This window comes from Panthera pardus, unplaced genomic scaffold (assembly GCF_024362965.1).
Source record: "Panthera pardus isolate Hobbes unplaced genomic scaffold, ASM2436296v1 HiC_scaffold_11, whole genome shotgun sequence".
NCBI lineage: Eukaryota > Metazoa > Chordata > Mammalia > Carnivora > Felidae > Panthera > Panthera pardus.
This window is the reverse complement of record NW_026526666.1, coordinates 105,222,284-105,247,309: the sequence shown is the minus strand read 5'-3', so window position 1 is coordinate 105,247,309 and position 25,026 is coordinate 105,222,284. Positions and strand designations below refer to the sequence as shown.

The 25,026-nt window shown below is 62.1% G+C and overlaps 1 protein-coding gene across 1 annotated transcript in view; it reads right to left on the bottom strand.

Annotated features, from left to right (window-relative positions):
• Positions 1-24,963, bottom strand: part of MMEL1 (membrane metalloendopeptidase like 1) — a 33,232-nt gene extending 8,269 nt beyond the window's left edge. Inside the window, exons 1-11 of the mRNA XM_053899090.1 lie at positions 22,712-24,963; positions 20,554-20,720; positions 8,389-8,466; positions 7,690-7,749; positions 6,610-6,771; positions 6,304-6,384; positions 5,124-5,219; positions 4,609-4,727; positions 4,014-4,079; positions 2,651-2,785; positions 2,480-2,569 (exon numbers count right to left, since the gene is read on the bottom strand). Of these exons, the coding sequence (XP_053755065.1) occupies positions 2,480-2,569; positions 2,651-2,785; positions 4,014-4,079; positions 4,609-4,727; positions 5,124-5,219; positions 6,304-6,384; positions 6,610-6,771; positions 7,690-7,749; positions 8,389-8,466; positions 20,554-20,710 (1,044 nt within the window). The 5' untranslated portion in view covers positions 20,711-20,720; positions 22,712-24,963. The remainder of the gene's footprint in view (positions 1-2,479; positions 2,570-2,650; positions 2,786-4,013; positions 4,080-4,608; positions 4,728-5,123; positions 5,220-6,303; positions 6,385-6,609; positions 6,772-7,689; positions 7,750-8,388; positions 8,467-20,553; positions 20,721-22,711) is intronic.
• Between the last annotated feature and the right edge of the window lie 63 nt (positions 24,964-25,026).

The following is a 25,026-nucleotide window of genomic DNA, read 5'->3' as shown; positions in this document are numbered from 1 at the left end:
GAGACACAGAATCCGAAGCAGGATCCAGGCTCCGAGCTGTCAGCACAGAGCCCGACGCGGGGCCCGAACCCACGAACCGTGAGATCGCGACCTGAGCTGAAGTCGGACGCTTGACCGACTAAGCCACCCAGGCGCCCTGATCACCTCGTAATTTCAATGGATGCAGGAAGAAAGGCGTTTAATGAACTTTGCCGTCTGTTCATGACAAGAAGTCCTAGCGGACTAGAGCTAGAAGGTAAATTCAACAGTCTGGTGAGGGGAACCTACATACAGCAGCAGCAACCCAGAAAACAAAACCGCCCACAGCAAACGTCAAAACTGAGGGAGGAAACAGGACGTCTACTAGCGTGACTGAGTGTCCCTGCCAGCTCAACCAGACAAGTAAATGACAGAAAATCAGTAAGGGTTTGAAAGGGAAGAAATAAAACTTATCGTTCACAAAGGACATGATTTCACGTGCATAAAACCTGAAAGGAACTGCAGATACGTAGGGTGTTGGAACGAGCGTGTGCGCAGAGTAAAACGGCCCTGTCCGAGGAGCAACAAAGAATCCGAAGATACATCACACAGGAAGACCTTTCGTGCCAGTGTCAGAAACCGAAGGGCTTGGGGCGCCCGGGTGGCTCAGTCGGTTGAGCGTCCGACTTCAGCTCAGGTCGTGATCTCACAGCTCGTGGGTTCGAAACCCGCATCGGGCTCTGTGCTGACGGCTCGGAGCCCGGAGCCTGCTTCGGATTCTGTGTCTCCGTCTCTCTCTGCCCCTCCCCCACTTGTGCTCTGTCTCGCTCTATCAAAAATAAATAAAATGTAAAAAATAAAAATAAAAATAAAAAAAAGAGTGCAGCGGGGGCGCAAACTGCTGTGTTCTCAAACTTGACTGTGCGGCCGTCAGCACGGCTGGCCCGGGGAGATGGGGTGTGGCGACGGTGAGATGTTGTCTCACCCACAAAACGTAGGACAAGACAACCCAGTGCAGGTGAGTGAACTGTCCGGGTCCGACGGCCCGTCTTGTGGAGGGAGAAGTCGGGGTGGGGGCCTTGGGGACGGGCCGTGTGGACGTGCACACTCGGAGCCAAGTCTAAGCGTTATAAACGCGTTCTACAGCGGACAGCCCAACGCCTGGCTTCTAGGACGTTCCCCCAAGCTTCTTCGCCATCTCCGCGGCACGGCGCCTGCAGGCCGTGGGCGTTCTCTTCTCTCTCTCCTCTTCCCGCTGTTAGTACGTTTGCAGATCCTCTGGCTCTGTCTTCCAACCGGATCAGAAACCACCCCTCTCGCCACATCGGCTAGCGTCTCCACCTGCCAGCGTTCACCGCCTGGTCCTCAGTGTGAGTCAAGTCTGTGCCCCAGGCCCTCTCACGTGCCCTGGAGGCCTGGCATCGTCCACCCCTTCACCGCCGGTGCCTCCTCTGACCTCCGGTCACCCTGCAGCCCCTGCCTCAGGACCTGGCTCTTGGCTGCCCCTTTGTTTGGGCCACACGCCCCAGACGGTCCCTCTTCCCGAGACTTCTCTCCTGCATCAGCTTCGTGGCGCAGCCCTTCCTGGCCGCGTTGTCCCACCGCCTCCCTGCTCTCTGCACGCAGGCCTCCCCGCCTGGGCTGCAGTGTAGACACGAGGCGGGGGTTGCCCGCTTGGCTCACTGCTGGAGCCCGAGCCAGAGGGGGGCCTCGTCCCCCACAGTGCCCGCTGTGGCGGGGGTGGGGGGGGCAGCTGTTGGGTTGTGTTGAGGGGCGGGTCGAAGCAGATCACCACTGGGAGCAGGTGCCAAGGAAGAGGGCAGGCTCCAGGGGCCATAGAGCCTTCCGGAACACCAAGTGCCATGAACCCTGGGCAGGAGTCTCTGGAGTTCTCCTGCTTTGTTCTCTGGCTCCAGACCCTCGCATTTTCTGGTCAGGAGTTAGGAGCTGGAGTGTCTGTCCCACCCCTGCCCTCTGCCCCGACTCGGGCTTCGGTTGTAAGGCTGGCGTGGCTATCACTGCGTTTCTGTCCCTCCTGAGGGGAGGCTCCGGACAAGTCTGCGGCTCAGGGTACCCGGCCACCTGAGTTCGGGGTTGGGTGGGGTGCAAAACCCGGCTCCCCTCTGTCTGGCCTGGGCTGCTCCTCCCCAGCCCCCTGCGGCCAGGCCTGGCCAGCAGGGAGGGCGGGCCTGAGGGTCTGGCGGGGCGGGGCCGGGTCATGCAGGGGCTCAGAACAGGCCCCAGGGACACAGTGCCCGGGGCGAGGGTCGCTCTGGTGAGTCGGGACCCCTCCCGGCTTGTCTCCTGCTCAGGAAAGCGGGGTCCTCGCGGTATCCACCTCACAGATGGGGTGGCCCTGCGTGCCTGGACGGCCCGCCTGCACCTGCCGTCCCAGTGCGAGAGTGTCCCTGTCTGGGTGACCTCTGCGCGCGTGGGCGTGTTTCTGCGGCTTGGCCCGCGGAGGCGGGGCCGGGCGGGGGGCGGGGCCGGGGCCCGTGGGGGGGGGGGGGCGGGGACTTGCCTTCAGGCCAAACTTGTTCTGGAGCTCCTCCAGGCCCATCCTGTGGTACAGAGTGGTGACGTCATGCCTCTCCTCCTGCGGGGCCGTGGCCTGCACCGGGGGCCGGGGGTGTCACACCGGGGGGCGGGGCGGCCGGGACCCCGGCCCCCCGCCCCCGCCCCGCGGCCTCACGTTTGCCAGCTGCGTCTCGAGCTCCAGCACCTGCGCCATGTCCTCCCGCACCAGGTAGCCGTTCTCGGGGAGGTTCATGTCCGCCCGCAGCATCGCGGCCACCGACACCATGAACTGCAGGTACGCTTCCCGCACCTGGGCCGAGGGAGGCAGGACTCGGTCCGGCGGCCTCGGCCCCCGCGGCCCCCACGGAGCTCTCTGTGGGGGCGGGGGTGGGCGTAGGACACGAAGCGGGCCCCCGGGATGCTCCCGGGGCCAACCTCGGCCGGGGGGCGGCGGGACGGGGCGCTCCAGACCGTCCGCGCCCTCCCGGGCCGGGCCGCAGCCGCCACTCGCACTCGCGGACAGGCCGGTGCAGCGGCCGCGGGCTCCGCGTGAGTGGCCTGCTGCCCCGGACCTGCGTGGGGAGCCACACGCTGAGGTCACGCCCCGACGGCTCGGGGCTACGCTTCCGCCCCATCCCCCACGTCCCTGGGCTTGCACGGGACGGAGAGACCTGTTCTGTCTCCGTGGTTGCCTACAAAGTGCTGGGCGCCTAGCGGGTGCCCCGTAAAGGCCCCGGGGTCGGCCAGGGCTGTCAGATGCCAGGGTCCAGGGCGGGCTGCCCTTAGCCAGGCTGGACTCAGCCAGGGGGTCAGGCACTGGGTCCGGAGGGTCGATGCCCTTCCTGGACCTGCCTTCTTTGCGCCTCATCCTGGGAGGGGCTTTCCTCCCAGGCAGGGTCCTCAGAGGCCACACCTCCGGCATCAGGCCCGTCGTGGACGCCCTTGGCCTGGCTGTCTCCGCTCCGCTAGCCCACCCGTGGCTCCTTCTGTCAGCCACACTCGTCTCTGCCCCTGGCTGGACCGTCCTTCGTGGCCCGGCTCACAGCCCGCCTCCGCCAGGAGGCCCACCATCCTGCTTTCTGGCCGAGGGCTATTTCACAATTGCACCTCCCGCAGCCGGCTCCCAGCTCTTCCCTCTGGCCCCGCTCGCCACTGTCTGCCCCTTGCCTCGCTCCTCCCTGGACCAGGAACCCAGTGGTTACGAGAGCCCCGCGCTCAGGTGGCCTGAGTTCAGATCTCGACGGGCCCTACGCGGTAGACCGGCAGTGTGGACCGCACTCCTCACCGGTGAGACGGGGGTGAAGGGCGTGGGCCTCGGGGCCACCGGCTCAGCTGAGCCTGTCCCCATACGTGGCACGTGGTGTTTAGGGACGGTCCCTTCGACCCGCAGCTCTCAGCGCCCCACAGGCGTTCACAAAGGCTAGCCATGGGGGGCGGGGTCAAGGGGACCACGGGCAGGCCGGCCGCAGGGGGGCCCTAAAGCTGCCGGGGAGGGGGGGCAGCTAAGTGCCTGAGGGGCCGGGGCCGGCCGGACTCACCTTGTGGTTGTTGCCTTCGTCGAAATAGTATTCTCGGGACGGCATGCCCAAGGTGGGCTGGTCTATCTGGAGACACAGAGGGTGTGACCCTGGGCCACGAGCCGGGGTCCCCACAGCCTGGCCGGGGAGGACAGCAGCTCTCTCGACTCCCCCCGAACTGCGCCCAGCGGGAACGTGGGCTCCACCCGGAAGGGGGACGCGCCCCGGCGCTGCTCTGCGAGCGACGGCCGGAGGGCCCCGGGGGACGCGCTGCAGGGTGCGCTGACCAGGTGACCCAGGTGACGTGCGGGCCACGTGCAGGGCCTCGCGGCGCCCTCGCCCTCCCTGCGTGGCGCGGGCTCGCTGTGGCCGGCGGTGGCTTTCTGAGGTCCGTTTTCCTGCCCTGGAGCCCGAGGCCCGGACAGACGGCACGCGGGCGGCTCCTCTGACCGGGACCCGGTCCCCCGGCAGCCGGCGCCCCGGGCGGGACGTGGACAAGGGCAGGGCCCTGGGAACGCCCCCGGGGCTCACCCGCCCCCCCGGCCACGGCCCTGCGGGCGCCCCCAGCCAGGCGCCAGGGACCCGGCCTACCCCGGCCCCCCGGCGCGGCTCGTACGTAGATGATGTGCCGGCTGGAGTTCTGGTCGTCGTTCCAGACGAACAGGTCGATGAGGACGCGCCTGTTGAACTGCGCGTTCATCAGGGCCAGCTGCTGCTCCAGCTCCCACTTGGGGCCTGGGGGGTCAGCGCCTCACGCTGCAGACCGGCTGCGCTCCCGGGGGTCCCAGGCCAGGCCCTCGTCGGACAGCGGGCCCCGGCCCCCTAAGCCCCAGAGCTCGGGGGACATCGTGGCGGCAAGCACACCTGCGGGCCCCGGCGCCGGGGACCCGCTGCGGGACAACGGGGCCAGGGGTGGCCGGGCACCTGGTGCGCCCGCGCCCCGCCCCCACGCCCCGGGTCCGGGAGGCGAGTGCCCCCGGGGGCCTGGAAGGGTCGCCCTCTGCAGGGCTGGGGAGCCCACTGGCAGCGGGTGCGAACTCGCCAGCCTGAGCCCGCGAGGGCTCGGCTCCAGGGAGCCCCGGGCGGTGACACCTGTGTGCTGAGCGAGGCTGCCGCAGGCCCCGGCCTTACCTACGCTCTCGTTCCACTTGTCCATGGCCACCGGCCAGCCGCCCATCAGATCCAAGATGTTCAGCAGGGGCTGCGAGTCTCGTTTTTCTATCACGCCTGCGAGGGAAGGAGGGTCACTCGCCTCCCCGACACCCACCTTCACACAGGCCCGTGGGGACGCTGCACGCCCGGCACAAAGCCAGGCCCCCGTCACACGGGGACGGGGACGGGCCCGGGAGGAGCAGAGACGGACGCAGGTGTGAGGGGCCCCGGGGGGTGACCGAAGCAGACGCGCCGGCAGGACACGGGGCGTGGGAGGGGGACAGGCGACCGGGTGGTGGGGGAGCCAGGCCGAGGGAGGCCCTGCGGCCCGGGGGTGCTGCACGGGTGGGGGGCGCCAGCACCGTGGCCGGCCGAACACTCTGGACTGGACGTGGACAACTTGCACAGGGCAGCGGAGGTCCGGCAGGGAGCTGGGGAACTGGGGTCACACGTAAGGTGAAGGTGAGGGTCCGGTGGCAGGGCGCCAGGTCACTCGGTTTGGCGGAGACTCACAGGGAGGCAGGGGCATGGGGGAGCCTCATGGTGGAAAGAGGGAAGGGTCCGGGCGAGCCCAGATGGGGGCCGGGGTTTCGGGAGGCACGAGCCAGAAGCTGGCGGCTTCCTCTGGCTGCTCCGGAGTCGGATGCGGGGACAAAACAATGAGCCCTCGGTACTAAGCGGGGGGGGTGGGGGGGGGTGGGGGTGCTCCCCACAGAGCAGCCGACACCCCAAGCTGGGCTTGCAGACCCCCAGGCAGGGACACGAGGGGAGACAGGCCAGAGGGGCGCGGGGTGTGGGGGAGCCATTCCTAGGAGCCCGAGCACAGGGCAGTCCCGTAACAGTACCCGGGTACACGTGTGGACACTCGCGGACACACATGGACAGACACACACGCGGACACAGACACACACGCGTGTGCGCCTTCCCTGGGGCTTCCAGGTGCGCCCCTCAGCATTGTCCTTCTGCCCGGACGGTGTGGCCCGGGCTGGGGTCAGGGTGTAAACAGGATCACGGGCAGCTGGCAGTAAGTCCCTGCCCCCGGGGGAGCCTGGGCCCGGCGGCCAGGTGGGGGCACAGCCCCCGTGGCCGCGAGTCCTGAGTGGCGTCCAGCTGCCAGGCACTGCTGCGGGGACCGTGGGGTCCCGGACCCCCCACTCACTCTCGTTCATGCAGGAGCGGTACAGCATCTTGGCTTTCTGCACAGCCGGCCTGTCCTTGGCGGTGGAATTCTCCAGCACTCCTGTGGGCAGAGGAGGGGGCTGGACAGAGGCCTGAGGCGGCCGCCGGGAGAGCCAGGTCAAAGGTCCTGGTGTCACCCGTCCCTCTTTAGTGAGAGGAGGCCCCTCTGCCCCTGCGGGGCCTTTATTCCAGGGGGTTTCTTCTCTGCGGGCCCCACGGCCACCCTTGAGTGGGGCAGACGTACAGCCTTACCCAGCTCCACCCCCAAGGTCACGGCGGCTCTCACCTTTGAGGATGATCTCCAGCTCGTCTCGAAGGACGTCAAAGACGCTGTACCGGGAGTTGGTCTCGGGGATCACGTGATGCTGCAGCCAGCCTCCGCACGCGTACTGGTAGAAGTCGTCACACGGTTCCCCGGACGGGTCCATGTTCCGGAGGATCCTGGCAGCTGCTCGGCCGCAGGGGTGGGGAGGGAGAGGGGGGACCCAGTCGCGGGTGGCCGCGGACCGTTCGACATTCCATCGTGGCTGTGTGCCCTCGGCAGCGTGAGTCACCCTCTCTGAGCCTCGGCGAGGTCAGAAGCAGGAATTCAAGTTCTAGGGCTATGACTTATTAGCCACATGACCCGGGATCCCGTGACCTCTGCCAGGACACCCACGGTCCGGCGCTGGGGCAACGGCCAGGACTGCCCGGCTCCCAGGAGGCGGTCTGCTGCCCCCGGAGCCCCCTCACTCGTCAGAGTGTCTGCAGCGGGGGTGGGGGTGAGGGTGCTCTGGGCCGCCACAGGGAGTCTGTGTGCCGTTAGAGGAGACGGTGTCACCCCAGCACCAGAATGTGCCGCGTCACTGGTCGGGGGTCCCCGGCCGAAGGCTCTCGGCTGGATTCCCCACTCGGAACCCCCAGCCTGGGACCCTCCCTCGCCCTCTGTCCCACTTGGCCAGGGCCTCGAGGGAAGCTCGTCCACGACCCCAGCATGGGCAGGAAAATCTCGGGTCTGAGATTTTTCCTGATGTTTCTTCAGACCGTTCTCACTGTTTTCGATCTGCGAATGGCAGCATATGGTCCCTAATTTTTAGACAAATTCGTGGGAGGAAGCTTGTATGTTCATGTGACCTTTCTCTCTGTAACTGCAGGAAAGAGCCCCTGTCCCCGAACTACCTTCCTCCGCGTCACGGGGGCCTTGTGGGTGCAGGGACCTCTGAGCAGACCCGCTTTCCTCACCCACTGCAGACACCCCGCCTGCAGGCGGGGCCAGGGACTGCCCGCCGGCCCCCGTGCCGTGCTGTGTCTGGAGGTGGCTCCCCTTGGCCTCGGGAGGCCCTGCGCCCCGGGGCAGGGCTCTGGGAGGTGTGGGGAAGGGGCTTACCTGCTATCACGCAGCCAGGGGTGGTGCAGATTTCACCCATCACCTGGGGCCGTTGGATGGCTGTGGGCAAGACGCGGCGTGAGCGAGTGGGGAGGCAGAGTGGGACGGGGCACAGGTGAGGTGCGTCTGCTGGGGCGGGCAGGGCCAGGCCTCAAACCGCCCCCAGCCCCCCGGGGGCTGTCCAACCTGGGGTCCTCCCCAGGTGGCCCAGGGCTGGGGCTTCCGTGAGGGCGAGCCCCACGCCGGCTTGAACGCTTCCGTAACCCGGGAGCCTCTTCCACGGACGCACCCTCTGCCTCCACTGACCCCCCAGGGCCCCCGGGTCCCCAGGACTGAAGCTGGTGGTTCTGCCTTCCTGCCTCTCTGCCAGCCGGCTCTCGCCCCTGTCAGGGTCACCTCCTCCAGGCAGGGTGCCCGTGCTGCTGGTCTCTGCACACCGCTGCCCCCCTGACCCCCCTGCCGGGCCCCAGCTGGTCGTATAGGTGTGCACCTGCCTGGTCTGAGGGACGGCGCCCCAAGCCGGGGAGCAGGGAACACCCTGCGTGTAGCAGGTGCTGTGTCCCTGCCGCTGCCCTGGCTTTCCGCGGGACTCTGGGGGCCCTGGGCGGGGCCCCGCGCCCCTGCTGCACCCCACCCACCGGGGGCCCCGTCTCCGGCCCACCTGCTTGGGCCATGTTTTGGAAGGGAAGGCAAAGCTACCTCGGGGTTTTCGTTTTACAAGGGTCCTCTCGTCCTCTGAGAAGCACAGCCAGCTAGGAAAGGATGGCGGCTGCTTCCCTGGGGAGAAACACAGCACTCAGCCCCCTGCCGCCCCCTGCCTCCCCCTGCCGGGGCCCCTCGGGGCTTGCTGGGGGCAGCCTTGCCATTTCCCTGCAGCGCTGGGGTCTAGGGCTCTCCGGGGGGGGGCTGCCTGCCTCCCCACAGCCAGGCCGGGTCACCAGGGAGCCCAGCGGAACTTACCTCGGAGGGGAGGGGGAGGGCGAGGGTGCTCCCCTGGCTTGCCCACCCCCACTCTCCAGACCCACCCCCATCTGCCGGGGTCCAGAGGGCTCCTGAGTCGGAAGTCCGCATTCCTTCCCCTCAGGGAAGTCCCCTTTGACCTTCCTCTTCGATCTCAAGGTCATGGGTCGCACCCACGCAAGGTGGGCAGCTCCTGGGGTCCAACCGAGGCAGGAACAATAGGCTTGTGTAGGGGGACGGGAGGCCACTTTCACTGTCTGACTCACTGGCCACCTTCCCTGCATCCATCCGCTGCACAGGGCAGGGGCATCACCTGGTCAGCATGGGGAGCTTCCGGGAGGGTGGGGACCCTGCCCGGAAGGGGGTGGGGGAGGGGCGAGGTGCAGGGAGAAGGCCTGCTGGGCCTGGCCCCCTACAGAGCTGGCTTGTGGCCGAGTGTCCCCACTACGGAGGCGCACGGAGACCTGGCGGGAAAGAGGGACCTCACGCAGGTCAGAGGCCGCAGAGGGTGCAGAAAGCTCCCGGAGTGTTGGGTGCTCCCTGGGGCCCTGGCCATGGGAAGACCCGCATATGAAGTGTGGGGTTGGGGGCGTTTCTCCCCCCACCTGTGGCTGCCGCTCTTTGTGCCCACCGTTTGTGCACCCACGAGTCCAACCTTTGCCGACTGTGACAAGCCTGCCCCGGTGCCGGGCCCTGAGCGTTCAGAGACGAGTCCGGCACGGGCCCTGCCTCAGGGAGCCCCGGCCCGTGGGGACAGGACAGCGATGCTAATCAGAAGCAAAAATGCAGTGGCGAGAGGGCACGAAGGCATGGCCGCCCCAGGGGGTTTGTCAGGGTCGTTAACCCAGACCCTTGGGACAAGAGCCGGACCTCGGACCCCAAAGGGCCACGCCCTCAGTGACACTCAGTGACAGTGGACAAGGCCGTCTGAGCTCCGGCCAGAGACATGACGAGGAGGAGAAGGGATTTTTGCTTCTGATGAGGACGCGGAAAGTTGAAAGCGACTGTGGTTCCCTCCCCGGCCGGGAGAAGGAGTCGCGGGAGTCTGTAAACACCCATCCGAGAGCTGCGGACAGGAAACCCGCAGAAGCAAATTCCAGAAAGGCACGCGCCCTCCCTGGACAACAGGGACCTATGACCGCCTTGGGAGCCACGGCGCGAGGAAGGTGGTCTTGCACAAAGGGGGCTTCGGGCTGGAGGAGCCAGTAAGGCCACCAGCATTGGGGCTGGTGCGAGGGACGGGGTCCCACGCCGCTCCCCCACGGGCCAGGTCCTTGTTCCGGGGCCTCCCCGAGGGCACGGGCGGGGCAGGAAAGCGGAGAGAAATCCCCGTGCGTGAAGATACAGGCAAACGTGGCCCATCATCGAGAAAAACCCAGCAGCGTCCAAAGAAGTGGCCCCGGGGATCAGCTGTCAGAGTTAGCGGACAGAGTCTTCAGTGATTAGGATCACGAGATTAAAGGATCTGGTGCAAAAGATGGGAACCGTGTAGACAGATACGTGGTGCGCATCCCCAGGTACACGGACACGGTCGGAAAGAACCGAAGCGGAGAATCTGTTTTGCGGGCTTCACGACAAGCTGAGTCTGCACTGGAAGGAATCTGTGTCAAGGGAAGTTATCCGGGCCAACGCACAGGGGAGAGACCCAAAACACACAGAACAGAGCAGAGGAGAGCCCGCAGAACCCCCGGGGGGGCAGCCACCTCGAAAGCCGGCTTGGCAACTTCTTACAGAGCCAAACGCGGCCTTACAAGGCGACCCCGCAATTCCACTCCTACGTGTCTCCCCAGGTGGTTGGAAAGCCCACGTCCACACGGAAGCCGGCCTGCGAATTTTATAGCAGGTGCAGAGGGTGTTTTTGTTTGTGGTTCTGCAACCATGGTGTCCTGCCACAGAGTCACGAAGAAATAAACCGTATTACAGCCACATAGTGGAATTATTATGAAGCAATGAAAAGAAATAAGCGAGGGGCGCCTGGGTGGCTCAGTCGGTGAAGCGTCCCACTTCGGCTCAGGTCGCGATCTCGCGGTTCGTGGGGGTGGAGCCCCGTGTCGGGCTCTGTGCTGACAGCTCGGAGCCTGGAGCCTGCTTCGGATTCTGCGTCTCCCTCTCTCTCTGCCCCTCCCTAGCTTGTGCTTTGTCTCTCTCTCTCTCTCTCTCTCTCTCTCTCTCTCTCAAAAATAAACCAAAAAAAGCAAAAGGAGCTGACCGTCAGCGCGGCGGTGTTGTCGGTGAAATTGATCCCCACGGGAATGCAGGTTGGCAGTTCTGAGACCACGATTGGGATTAAGTAAGCAGGGGAGGGCAGGAGTCCAGACTCCTCACCGCTGCAGGGGGAGGGCAGGTCGGCAAGGGCAGGGGGCTGGAAGGAAGCTCGTATTTAGCCCGACATAGACACAGACGGTGCACACACGGGGCTGAGCACGCCCTCGGCTGACAGCGGCCGGAAGCAATGACCCGCCAGCCATGCTCACATCTAGGAACCCGAGCCTGGCTTCTAACGCCGTCTCCCCGTGAAGGGAGCCAGGGGTCCTTGGAGAAACGCTGCGTTCTCTAACGGGGGCAGAAAACATACAAGACGGGCCTGGAACATCTCACAAGGCTAGAAAGGAAGGAAGTGCTCCCCTCCCCCTCCAGAGTCCCAAAGCCACAGTGACGGGGGATTGTCAGAGGAGCACCAAAGCCACGGCAGAGCCCCCAAGGTCAAAGCTGGGGCGATTTGAACACAATAAACTAGTGCTGGACCCTAGTCCAAAGGATAAAATCCACATCCATGAGTCCCTGCCGACGTAAATACATCACCGAGTAAATGCATAAATGGGGGGAATAGAAAAACCCCCCATACAGAAGAACTCCAAATCGTTTATGGAGGTGCTCTGCCCGGAGAGATGTGGATTCCAACTCCCCCCGCCCCTTGGGCGTGAGCTGTCCACGGTGGCTTCCTTTCCAAGGGGACAGTATGGAAAGCGACGGGAAAGGTAGCTTTATGGTGGAGAAAGCCGACGAACGTTATATGTTGGAGCCACGTGGTCCCGGTCAACGACAGTGACGAGTCATTATAAGTACGCACCCTTCGTTTACGGGCCTTCCTCCCCAAAACACATCCAACCGTGAGGAAAACATGTGACGAGTCCCGCCTGAGAGACGTTCTACAAAATATGGGGCCAGGACACCTCAAAACTGTCCAGGTCATAAAAACAAGATCATAAAAACCATCACAGCTGAGAGTCGCCTACGGAGATTTGATGAATGACGCTCCGTGGCATCCCGTAGGATCCTGGGACAGGACAGGACACGAGGGAGGAACAGAGGAAACCTGGAGACGGTGTAGACCTACTTAACAGTCATTGGCAAACGGGGCGCCCGGGTGGCTCGGTCGGTTAAGCGTCCGACCTCGGCTCACGTCACGATCTCGCGGCTCGTGAGTTCGAGCCCCGCATCTGTGCTGAGAGCGCAGAGCCTGTTCCAGATCCTCCGTCCTCCTCCTGCCTCTCTCTCTGCCCCTCCCCCACTCTCTTGCCCTCACAAAATAAACATTAAAAAAAATAACACAGGTTGGCCTCGATTTGGATGGTTTATATTCCCCCTCTCTGTCACCACGTCCTGTGTCTCTCTCTCTCTGGAAAAAAAGGCCACAGGAATCTCAGAGGGTGGAAAACAGCCTTCCTCCCTGGAGAACGAGCACGGGCTGGTCGTCAGGTGGGTGCGCGTATGAGCTTGACCGTGTGGCCAAGGAAACCTCAAGCTGAGACGTGCGTTTTAAGCAGGTGGCCTCCCCAGGTGCCTGATGGAAACAAACAACAAGCCTTCTCTGGAGGGAAGCTTCTCGGCCCAAGAGACACAGGGTCCCCACAGGTAAAGCCAGTGCGAGCACGGATTCACTCCAACGCGGCGAGAAGCTTCCACGGGTGTGACCAGCACATGGCAGAACCGTGAACCCCAAGGATTTTGTATTCTGGGATTCTCCGATCCCAAATGTCTGGGGCATCACGGGCCCCACTCTCGACTCCTCCCTGCCCCCATGCTGTTGCCGGAGGACGTTTTCTCCCGCTCGTCTGTGGGCTGGCCCCGTGGCTTGCTTGGGCCGACAGAATGTGGTGGAAAGGATGCCTACTCCGGTCCTGAGCCCGGGCCCTAGGGGGCCTGGGGGCTTCAAGCCGTCCTCCTCCACTCTGGCCAGGCCCGCCTGCTGGTCCTCGTAGGGGGTGCGAGGACCCCCTGGAGGGGGGGCTGAACAGAGTCCAGCCTGGGTGGGCCGACTTGGCCATGGCTCTGCGCCTGTGTGCGCGTCCCAACAGACGAACGTTATTTTAACCCCCGAGCACCAGGGCAGTTTGTGAGGAAGCAATAACCCGGCTGATGCAGAAACGCATGCGAGTATGTTTGGAGAAGTAAAAGAAAACACTAAAAACAAGGGCAAGAAACATTTAAAAAGAATCAGTCCGTGAAAGAATAAATCGTAAATTCTAGAAACACGAAAGAACGTGGTTGCCAAGATCACATTTCTGGATTTTTTCCTCCGGGCTGCACTGTTTATTTTGCTAATTGAAACCTAAGTGACAACATGTCACAAATTCCGGGGTTCCACGGAATCTTTACTGCACTGCAGGTACAGGCATATTCAGATATATTTTTGGAGAATCAACATTCTGCAAAATGCAGCCAACATTTTAATTCACACCCGAGGGAAGGCAGCGTCCTAAAGGGTATGTATTCTGAGTTATTGCAGGCTATTTGGGGGAGAATTTCTGCAGATCTAACACAGGTGAAGAGAGGGTTAGTGAGTTGGAATATAGTCCAAAAGAATTTACCCAGGAGGCAGGACAAAGTCAGAGACGGAACCTTCCCAGAGACACTCGGAGGATAGAGCGAGGAGGACTGAGGACACGCGTAATCAGAGTCTTAGAGCGGGGGAAGAGAAGTCATGAGGGAGACACAGCGTTCAGGAAGATAATGCACAACTTCCCACAACGAATACAGGGTATTGATGCGGAGATCCGGGAATCACGACCTACCCAAAGCAGAATAAACAAAACAAGTGTTCACAGCCAGATGCCTCATGGTAAAAGTGAGAAGATACCAGAGACAAAGGAAACACAGCTCGGAGGGAAAGAACGTTCACCCGACAAAGAACCACAGTTAGACGGGCCCAGATTTCTGCACAGCGACTACAGAAGCCAGGAGACCACGAGACTAAATCTTTAAGCCATCGAGGGAGAACGGGGTCCAGATTTGTCTCATCAAACTACCACTGAAGGATGGGCAAAGGTGGGGGGAGGGAGAGAGAGACTGAGAGAGAGAGAGAGAGAGAGAGAGAGAGAGAGTCACAAGCAGGCTCCAAGCTCAACATGGAGCCCATCGCAGGGCTCGATCCTATAACCCTGGGATCGTGACCTGAGCCAAAACCGGGAGTCAGATGTTTAACCGACTGAGCCACCCAGGCGTCCCTACCGCGGAAAAATTGTTACCGCGGCGCTCCCCACACTTGCTTGGTCACAAGAAGGGCCTCAAGTGTCCATCACAGTACAGAGGTTGAGGCCTATTGTGGACCAAACGTGGCTTCACCCCAGTTCACAGGCCGAGGTCCTGGCTCCCGGTGGGCCTGCCCGAGGAGGTGATAAAGGTTGAATGAAGTCATCAGGGTGGGGCCCAGCTCCTGAGAAGAGGCGGGTGAGGCTGCCACCCCCTGGTCCACAACCCACACCTTGAATAGGAGGCTCCGGAAGCACGTGCTTTGGAGAGAAGAAAGATGATTTCGAAAGGACATCCCGAGCCGGGAGACGGGAGGACGAAGAAAGCTCGCGGGGCGTGCGATGAGCCCAATGAACCCGGCTGTATTCACTAACGCTGCCTCCGTGAGACCAGAGTGAGAGAGAACCGAGTCTTGCCCGCGACCACACGGAGCCGGCACGGGAGAGACTCGAACGGCTCTAAATCCTTGCGTGTCGGGAAGCAGAACAGAGGTGTCCGTCAGCTGACCGCCTCACTAGCTAACCAGGCACACGCACGTCTGAGGTAGAAGGGGTCTGCTTCCTGCTTGGAACGTCAGCAGCCACGACAGTACCCTGCCCGTCCTAATGACAAGAGAAGTCTAGATCGTCCGCAGACGTCACAGCTTCTCGAGAGCCCCGTCTAGGGCCTGAGGTCAGAGAGCAACTCGGGAAACAGTTTCAGAGCGTGAGGAGCCCCTCCAAGGAGGGACGACAGCGTCCGCCCTCTGACGGGACCCAGGAGTGAGACTGGTCACCACGCAAGTGGGTAAGAGGGACGGAGGGAGGCGCGATCTTCGCGCGTTCTTAGAGGCCACCCGCGCGTTGGCTCGCTGGTTTGGAACAGCCGGGAGGGAACGCTGCCTCACTCGCGTGTTCTAGCCGGGGGTCTTCGGCAGGTGCTGACGAGAGACACCGGGGGCAGCCATCAGAAGGCCAGAGAGAGCCCCGTCAGGGGCCCAGGCCAGACGTCAGCCGCTTCCGCTGAGGCACACGCACCAGGTTCCCCTGCTTGCCCGCCCCTTCCTCTCGTTGGGAGCCAGGGCCTGAGCCGCTGGGGAAAAGGCAGTAAAGCTCTCACCTCCAGGGGTCAGGCAAAAGCCCACCGGTCTGGAGGAGGGTCAGAACCAAAAATCCTCTGCCCGTGGGACAGGGACAGGAGCCCCCTGTGGCCCCAGGATCTTAGCATGACATCAAGCTGACGTCTGCTGCCTCTAGAGCAAGGGCGGGAAACTCAGGGGTGGAGCAAAATTTGGTGGACGAGGGGACCAGCACAGGGATGCTCCGGTCCAGGGCTCGGGGCGGCTGAAGACCAGACGTGGCCAGTGCATCAGGGATCGCGTGCCCCCCGGCGCGAGCCGAGCACTGACCACCTACCCTTTGTGGAGGGACTGAGGCGCAGAGAGAGGCCCCTCTGTGTCACAGGCATCCGGGGGCCGCTGCCAGTGAGGCTGAGGCAGGGCCGAGGGGAAAACGGGAGGTAACGGCAGCCGGTTGCTGGAGGAATTCGAATCCGTGGCGCCCCCGAGGGTGACTCCTGACTAGATGAGTCGAGCCCACACACCAACAGACTGGCAGGACACATGTCCCTGTTTCCAGCCACAAACACGATGTGCCTCAGTCTCTACTCTTCCCCACGTGGTATTCAGGATTTGGCGAAGGTGCGTGAGACACACACAGGCAAAAGCCAGAAAGGCGGTCGAGCGGTCCGCTGCTACCAAATAATCGGCTGAACTCGATTCACAGAGGGGCGCCTGCGGGGCTCGGCTGGTTGAGCCCCCGACTCTTGATTTCGGCTCAGGTCACGATCTCACGGTTCGTGGGGTCGAGCCCCGCATCGGGCTCTGTGCTGACAGCTCGGAGCCTGGAGCTGCTTCGGATTCTGTGTCTCCCTCTGCCCCTCCCCTGCTCATGCTCTGACTCTCTTTCAATAGTAAATACTTAAAAAAAAACTTAAAAAAAAAAGAAAGAACTAGATTCAGAGAGTGCCCAAATGCTGGCACCATCAGAGCTGAACTTTAACGCAACTATGGGTGATACGTTAAAGGATTTAATGAAAAAGGAGGACGGCATGCTTGAACAGATATGACATTTCAGCAGAGATAGAAACTATAAAAAAGGAGTCATGTGGAAATATCAGAAATAAAAAGCATATTATTACAGGTGGAGGATTTTCCTGACTGGCTGCCCAGCACACTGGATCCAGCCGAGGAAAGAGGCAGCGAACGTGGAGACTAATTCGGGTCAGACTCTTTAAACCGCAGCACAAAGACTAAAAGGGTGAGAAACACTGAACAGGCCATCCAAGTATTGCGGGACAGCATCAAACCGTCAAGAGAAGAAGAGAGAGAGAGAGAGAGAGAGAGAGAAAGGGGTCAGAAGAAATATTTGAAAAGATAATGGCTGAGAGTTTCCCAAAATGAGTCGAACAAATTCCAAAGAACTCCCAGATTCCAAAGAACACACGTAGCACGAATCCTAAAATACTGAAACGCGCACGCGCTTCCCCCGGCCACACCGCAGCCGAGGTCAGAGAGAAAAAATCTCGAGGGCAACAGAAAAAGGAGAAACATTACAGATGGAAACAACAGAGACGGGAGTCATGGCGGCCTTTCCCGCAGCAGCCGTCTGAGCCAGAAGGCAACGGAGTGACTGAGGGAAAAACCCAACGGTCAACCGAGGATTCTCTACTCAGAGATAAAAATCTTTCAACACGCAGAGGAAAGAAAGGCTTTTTCAGAGAAGCAGAAGCTGAGGAAGTCCATTTCCAGCACACCTGCCTGGGATAAATCCTGACGGAGGGTCTCCAGGAAGGAGGAAAATGGGTCCAGCCGGAAAGAAAAAAGAACGGAGAACTCCGGAATGGCTTTTCTTTTTACAACAAAAACAAGTACGCGACCCTGGCAAGGCTCCCCCAGACCCGGGATCCATGGGATTCTGGAAAGATAACTGTATACCTTATATTTGTGTAGGCTCAAACCGTATTACCACGCCTCATAACCACCTAATAATTGATACGGGGAACACAGAATGACGGATTCTTTGGCTTTCCTCGACATGAACAGGACCCCAGCGATCTGGCCTCTTGTTGAAGGAGCGGAACCTGAGGCCAGGCGGAGTGAGCCAGCTGCGTCTCAGTTTACAAACCGTCCGAAGGACCTTTTCGTGCAGGAGACCGCAGGTGTAGCTCCTTGAGCTGCATTGAAAAATTCTTTGGAGGAAAGATCAGAGAGGTTGGGAACAGAACTTGCAGATTTAGAAATGTCATTTTCAAAAAAATGTTTATTTAATTTTGAGAGAGACAGAGCATGAGCGGGGGAGGGGCCGAGAGAGAGGGAGACACAGAATCAGAAACAGGCTCCAGGTTCCGAGCTGTCAGCACAGAGCCCGACGCGGGGCTCGAACCCACGAACCGCGAGATCACGACCTGAGCCAAAGTCGGACGCTCAACCGACTGAGCCCCCTGGGCGCCCCTAGAAATGTCATTTTGAAGGGACTCGCACCAAAGTGATTCACTGTTGGGGAACCATCAGTACTGGGTACTCAAGCCCCATCCCGCAATCCACGAAAATCTATCTTAGGACCAAGAGGGTGACATCTGAGAGGCAGACGGGCTGGTAATGAAATAATGTGACCGAGAAAAAGGAAGCCTCTGGAACGAGGTAGCTATTAATGACAAGGAAACCAGATAATGGCAAAGAGAGGAGACGCGACCCAACTTTTCTTCATAGCTCAGCTGTGTATGACCCTCAGTCTTTACCACAAAGCACGGACACGTCTGTATTGCGAGGGCAGGGTCTGGGTTGTGTAGGGAGCTGAATCTGCCTTCCCTTCGGCACGTCGATAACCATACTGATAGTGGGTAAATGACAAATCGACTATTTTGCCATTAAATCTGCTCACGAACACCATGACAGACGTAGGCATTTTTCTAAGTGTTACTGATGCATTAAATCATGGGCCCTCAAGTAAGCCTCTTGTGTGTGTACTATGTTATGTTCCATTTCACAGACGGAGAAACTGAGGCACAGAGGCACGGAAGAAACCTGCCAAGGTCACGCAATAGGATCTGGGGGCGGGGCTGGCACGCCTCCATGCCTGGGCATTAAAATGCCCATAAAATGCCACGCCTGGGCATTAACCACAAGCTTATAACGCCTCCTCACGACCCAACACTGACAGTAAAAGAGGTTCAAAGTCAAGGTTTAGATACGGAAAGCCACCTCAGTCCAAGGGTTACCAATATTTTCCTGTCAGGGGCCGGGCAATAAATATTTTAGGCTTTGTGGGCCACACACAGACTCTGACCAATTCAACTTAGCTCTTGTAGCAGGAAAACATCCACAGACAATACATAAATGAGTGGGCACAGCTGTGTTCCAATAAAACTTTATTTACAAAACCCGGGCCAGCGTTTGCTGGCTTCCGTGCTGGAAAGTGAATGTGGCTGCTTCGTAGGAGCAGGATTCCAGGAGGGGCAGGACCGCGGACATGGGGCTTCATCTCCTACTGTAATTTCTATAAAAACGCGTGTGATTTCCCAAAAAGCACTTGTCCGTAACTTTTAAAACAACTGTCCAAACAAAAAATCAACGAGAACCCCTAAATGGACAGTGATGATCGAAAACCTGCACGCTAGCAGAGGGAAAATAGAGGAGGAAAAAATAACAGAGCCACCCAAAAGAAGGCGGACGGCAACCATAACGAAGGCCAGTAAGACTCAATTCTCCGGGTAAGAGACAAAGACCCCAATCCAATCCAGATTCACACGGTTGCAAGAGACACATCGAAGGCGAAAGACACAAAAGGTCTGACAGAGAAAGAATGGAAGAAAATGGGCCGAGTGGTTATATGCACGTCGCACAGAACAGAACGTTAGGCAAAAGACATTCAGATAGAAGGTGTCACTGTGCAATGATAGGCTGTGTGAAGACGCACATAATAACGTAGCCTTAAAATAGACAAATTAATACTTGGCATAAATACGAGGAAAACTGGCGGTTCTCTAGTGCAAGATTTCACACAAGAAAATTAAAAAAAACCCCGAATATATAGAAGATTCGATTGGTGTGGATATATCTGTATCTCCAATTTCATCTAACAGTTAGTGATTGGGTGTCTTCCACGAACACGCGTGGATTATTTGCAAAACTGACCACGTGGCAGTCCCAAAGCGGGCCTCAGCAAACACCCAAGAATCAGCACCGCGTAAACCCTGGTTTCTGACCACAATGCAGTTAAGTGAGAAGCCAATGAGAAAAGGTAACTGGCCAAATCTCCGTGCGTCTGGAAATTAAAAAGAAAAAAAAAATTCAAAATAACTCAGGAATCCAAGAAAAAAAATCATCGTGGAAATGAGAAAGCACTGGGAAATACACAGTAACACTGCATGTAAATTCTTCCGCGGACTCAGAGGGCCTGAGGCCGAGATCAGCTGGGGGGTGGGGGCCGGGGGGACAGTCCCGTCCTCTGGAAGCCTCTGAACCAGGTGCTTCCAGCCCAGCGAGCCCCGAACTAGGCTCCTCGAGGTCTGGGCTCCCCAGGGCTCTCTGTGCAGCCAGAGGCTCCTGCCCCTGGAGCTGGCAGTGCCCCCACCCTGGCGGGGGTCCCAGAGGGGCCAGAGACCAGAGCAGCTGGCAGGGGCCCTCCGGGTGCCTGGACAGGCTGGGAGCAGTGCTGGGCTGGGACGCCCATCACATCCACAGGCTGCGCCCACTTCTGGTCCCCGGAAATAGCCTCGTCTAGCAAAGGATGGCTGGTTCCCTGCGGTGCACGGGGCCAGGGCCAGGCCAGTGTCATTCTAGTGACAAAGGCCGTGATGCCCTACTGTGAGCCCCTCTCCGGAGTCCCGCGCCCGCTGCCCTGGGGGTGGGGGTGGGGGGTCAGCACCCACATCCGGGCTGGGGTGGCGCCTGTGAGCAGCAGGGTGCAGCCCAGGTGCAGACACGTGAGCCCCACCCCCGCCAGGCCCCCCACCCAAGCCGGGGACAGCCCCTCCCTATCCACGCGGAGGGGGAACCAGGAGAGGAGTGTCCTTGCGCAGCAGCCCCGGCTGCACCCCCGGGAGCCCGGTCTGACCCCTCCCACCGTCTTGCACCCAGGGGAGCCTGTCTGGGGGTCACGGCTTCTGCAGGGCGGGGGAGGAGGAGGATGGCAGCCGCCTCCGTGAGACACAGGTGAGCGCAGGGGAAGAGCGCGGCTCCCGCCACCTGCCGGCTGGGACCGCAGTGCGGGAAGGGAGGGGGCTGCGCGGAGCCCGCGGAACCGGCCGGGGCGGCCGGCCCTGGGCAGAGCCTTCCGGAAGGGGCCAGCGGCGCCCTGCAGGTTAGTGCCAGGTGCGGACCCTGGGCCCCCGCCTGCCCTGTCGACAAGACTGGCGCATCGGGGTGGGTGGGCGGGGGGCGCCTTCACTCACCTCCGCCGCGGGCGGCGTAGAGGAGGCCCAGGGCCACCAGGGCGACACTCAGCAGCAGCAGCAGCAGCAGCAGCCCCCCCTCCAGGAGGCCCGGGCGCTTCTGTCCCGACCAGCCGGCAATCTCCACCATCCCTACGGGGCTCTCGGGCTTCCCCATCGCCAAGTCTCTAGACGGGGGAAAGTGCACAGCTGAGAAAGTCCAAGGCCAAGGGCAAGGGCTGTGTGTCCGGCCAGGGTGGGGAGCCGCGCGTAGAGCCCCTGGGGCCCTGCCTGAGGCTGGGAGGCCGGTGCCGGTCCCTTCAGGACACCGGGCTCCTGTCCCCACCGCCCGGTCCACAGCCGGCTCTCGGCCTGTGTCTCGCTAGCCGGTCTCCCCAGGCCAGAGTCTCTGAGGGCCCGAGGCGCCGGTGGGGGGTGGGGACGGTGCGGCCCGCGGGCCATGGTGGCAACCTCTCCCCAAGGTCGGCTTCTCCAAGCCTGCTCTCCAGCAGGGGTCGTCCAGGGACCACTCTGCTCACAGCTGGGGGTGGGCACTAGGGACCCGGCAGGCCCAGCTCCCCATGCTTGCCAAGGGGCTAGGGCAGCGGAGCCGGCCTGGGGCCCTAGTGCCCGGGACTGGGGAGGGGGTCCTGGAGCTACGGGCCCCGAAAACCCTCTGGGAGGTGGCGTGGGCCACTGGGCTTCCCGCCCACCTTTCCCGGCCGGAGCCCAGGAGTGGACCCTGGGGAGACCAGAAGGACGGCTGCCCACGCAGGCAGTGACCATGAAGGCCAGCCCCAGCAGCCACCTGGCCGGCGTGCATCCCTGTGTCCCCCTTCCCCACCCTCCCCTGCCCCCGCCACTCCAGGGGTGGGCAGCGGCGGAGGACCGTCAGGGCTGTGGCAGACAGGAGAGGGCGTGCTGCCTGGGGACAGGCGGGGACAGCAGACCCCGAGGGCTCTGAGGTCTGCGCTCCCTTTGGCAAGTGGGTGTGCACACGCCCCTCTTTGCTGGCGCGCACAGCCCTGCCCCTGGGACGGCTGTGCAGCTGGGAACAGCTGGCCGCTGGCCTGTGCGTCAGACTCCCGGTCCTCAAACACCGTGACACAGCCGAGCCCCGCACCAGCGCCCACGCTGCACCGGGCAGGGCCGAGAGTTCGGGAAAAGCCTGAGGAAGACAATGCCAGTCGGGCCCGTGGGCGGGCAAGCGCGGCTGCTGAGACACGCTGGGGCTGGCGCAGGTGTCCCTACCTGCCAATGCCCAGGGGTCTGCCTGAGTTCTGTCTCCCGCTCTGGGCCGGGGGCGGGGGGGGATGGGTAGTCCTAGGCGGGTCTTACTCTCCCCGGGCCTCACCCGCTCCATGACCCAAATGGAGAGAAGCCAGGCCTGCACTGATCTCGGCACCCTCCGCAGCCCCCGTCACCTCTCTGCGCACCCGATATGGTCCTCCGCCCTCAGCGCCCGGCAGACCCCTCCTCGGAGGCTTTGCCCTTCCCCCAGACCCTCCCCCCGCCCCCTCACTCCCCAAAAGCCCCTGCTCAAGGCCATCTTCCCAGTGGAGCCTTCCCTGGGTCCGTCTTCACCAGCCTGACCCCCGGACCTGATTTCTGTTTTGCCACCAGATGTGCGTTTCAGGCTCGATGTCCCTGACTTCTGTTTCCGTGGTCCCCCTCCCCATGGGAAATGTCGGCACCATGGGGGCGCGGGGCTCCGTCTGCCTGGGTCCCCAGCACCCACTCTGGTACCCACGACCCCAGAGGCATCAACCAACGTCCGCTGAACGATGAACGAAGGAATGGGTTCGGCTGGACGGGTCCGAGCCTTGGCTGGGTCTGTGGCTCCGGCCTCTCCAATGGCTTTTGTCTTAGATCAGAACTAGTGAATGCGTTCTCTCCTTCTGTGTCGCTCGCTTCCAGGAACTCGGTTTGGCAGAAAAGTGCGCACACACTTTCATATTGAGGGCTAAGGGCAAAGCCAAGTGCTGGGGAATCAGAGCAGGCCTCTCCGGGCTATCGTGGCCAGCCAAGGAAATGGGGCTCGTCGGAGGGGAACGGTGTGGGCGTGCTCACAGAATGCTCTGCCCGGCCCCTGGGAGACGGGCTGGGTGCTGCTAGGGTGCTCCCTCCGTGCTGCCCAGGAAAGCCGGCCCTGGCAGGCAGGCCCCCTCCCTCGGCTCACCTTCAGGTCACTCGGGGGCGGCCGCGTCCCACGGGCAGGTCTCAGAAGGCTGGGTCGGGCTGGCCTAGAGCTCCCGTGAGCTGGGGCCAGGTGGGAGGGCTCCCAGGGCCGGAGAGCAGTGGCTTCAGGTGGGGTTCCACTGAGGCTTCCGGGCCTCCTTTGTGACGCAGGCGAGGGTTCCCTGGAGGCGGGACCATCTCCCACTCACCGGCAGGGGGTTCCATCTGGGTCTGGTGTGGGGGAGGGGCCGAGAGCAGCTCCTGGCCGAGTGAGGGTCCCTTTGCGGGCCTCTGGCCCTGCGTCCTGCCTCCTCCTCCCTCCTCCACCCCACCGTCCTGAGGGGGTTGCGGGGGCTGCCGGGAAGGAAGGCCAGGCCCTCCCCCCACCCTGCCTGAGAGGCGGGGACCAGAGACCCTCACTGGCAGTGGGGTTTGCCAAGGCCCCGCCGTGGGGCTCTGCCCCTTAGTCTCCAGTGAGATTGGTGGGTTCTGGGGGCCTCGCCAGGTATAAAGGGAGGTGGTGTTCCCTACCCGAGACACCCACGTTCTGCCAGCTTGGGCTCAGCGGCCTCCCTCTGCCCCTGGGGACTCTTGAGGGGCAGTCGGTCCTGGCTAGGGGAACAGGAGAGGCTTCTGGACTTGACAGGGGCACGCCAGTGCTTCCGAGCGTGAACCAGTCACCCGGCTGATGGAGGCCGGGGGCTCCGGGCGGAGCAGGTCCAGCCACAACCCAGGCTTCCGTTCCTCGGGCCCCACTCGGGTGCCAGCACGGTTCTGCTTCTGTTTCAGAACCCCACGGAACAAGTGGTCCCCCAGGCCCCTGGGACTCTGGAAGGGTGTCTGGGCAGGGCCGCCCATGCTGGGCCCTGCTGGGAGATGTCACACCCTTTTGGGGGAGCTCTCTGCTTGCCCCCCCCCCGCCCCGGAGGAAGGCAGTGCTGGGGGAGGGGGGCTCATAGCCGACCCCACCCTCACTGCCCAGGCGAGGCTCTCCTCACCCCCCTGTCTGGTCTGTCTCCCAGCACCCACCCCATCTGAAGGCCAGAAACCCAGGCAGAGCGAGAAGCCGGCAGCCTGGGGCACCTGGGCTGCTGGCCTGGAAGGGCACGAGGTCAAGGTCAGGGGAGTGAGCCACCGGGGGACTGCCCATCCCGGGGGCCTTGAAGCGGGCTGGGGGCCAGCTCGGCCAGCTCGAAGCTCCTTCCCAGAGCATGACGGCCCTGGGACCCCACAGGTGACACGGTCCAGCCAGAGTACCACCTCTTACCCTGCCACCAAGGCCGCCGGGATGCAGACGCTGGCTGCTGGCCAGAGCCCAGCCCCGCCGTTCCCACCCAAGCTGCCGGCTCATGGGTTCTGTCTGCAGCTGTCCGGAAGCTGTGAGCCAGGGGCCAGCGGGGCGTGGTGCTGAGGCCGACACCATCTGGTGGGGCCGGCAAGGCGGTGCTCGGGTACCTGGCAGCCAAGGGAAGCCACGGCTCCACAGGGCAGGGAGCTACAGACCCCCAGCCTGGCCAGGTCCTTGGGTGCAGAGTCCCAGCCCCCATCCCATCGTGCCCAGGACAGTCTGGAGGGTGGATTTAAGCTTTTTTCCTAGGTGAGCTCGGGGGTCAGTGGGGGCTCCCTGCTCACCCCTGCCTGTATCTTGGGCAAAAGATGTGAGATGGGGGGTTGGAGACCCAGGCTCCCATGGGGGGAGGGGTGGGCACCACCTCCCTCATCGGCCCTGGGACGAGGGCAGGTCTAAGACCCGCCCTTGACTGTCGCCACCCCTGCTCTCGGGCAGGATCGTCTGGGCAGCTCCTGTCCTCTGCACGAAGCCCGGCCCCACCTGGCAGGTGTCTCTGGGCCTCTGCAGGGCAGCGATCAGATCTCCCCGCGGGTCTGCCCACCCGTGCTGTGGACAGCCGCGAGGCGCCCTGCTCAGAGGAGACAATCGGGCTGGAGGAAGTTGAGGACATTCCTGGAGCACTCACAAAGCTGCGGTGAGAGCCCGGCCTGTGGGAGCACCCCCACACCCTCCCTGACAGCTGCTTCCTGACATCAGGCCTTGGGTCCCCTGCACAGGAGGGAAGGGGCTGGGGTCTGACTGCCCCTGGTCTCTGTCACTGAGCCACCAAGCCAGTCCCCTCACCTAGAAGAGCCATCACAGAGTCTGAGAGAACGGATGGTCCGTGCCAGGCGCAGAGGTGTGGTCGGCAAATAGCACACGGGGCACGGGGCACGCACAGGGGAGCTCGGTCACCCAGCGGGGGGTTGTGGGTGACGGACGGCAGCTTGTTCGGAGAGGCTGCTCGTCCGTCTTGAGCTCTGTGG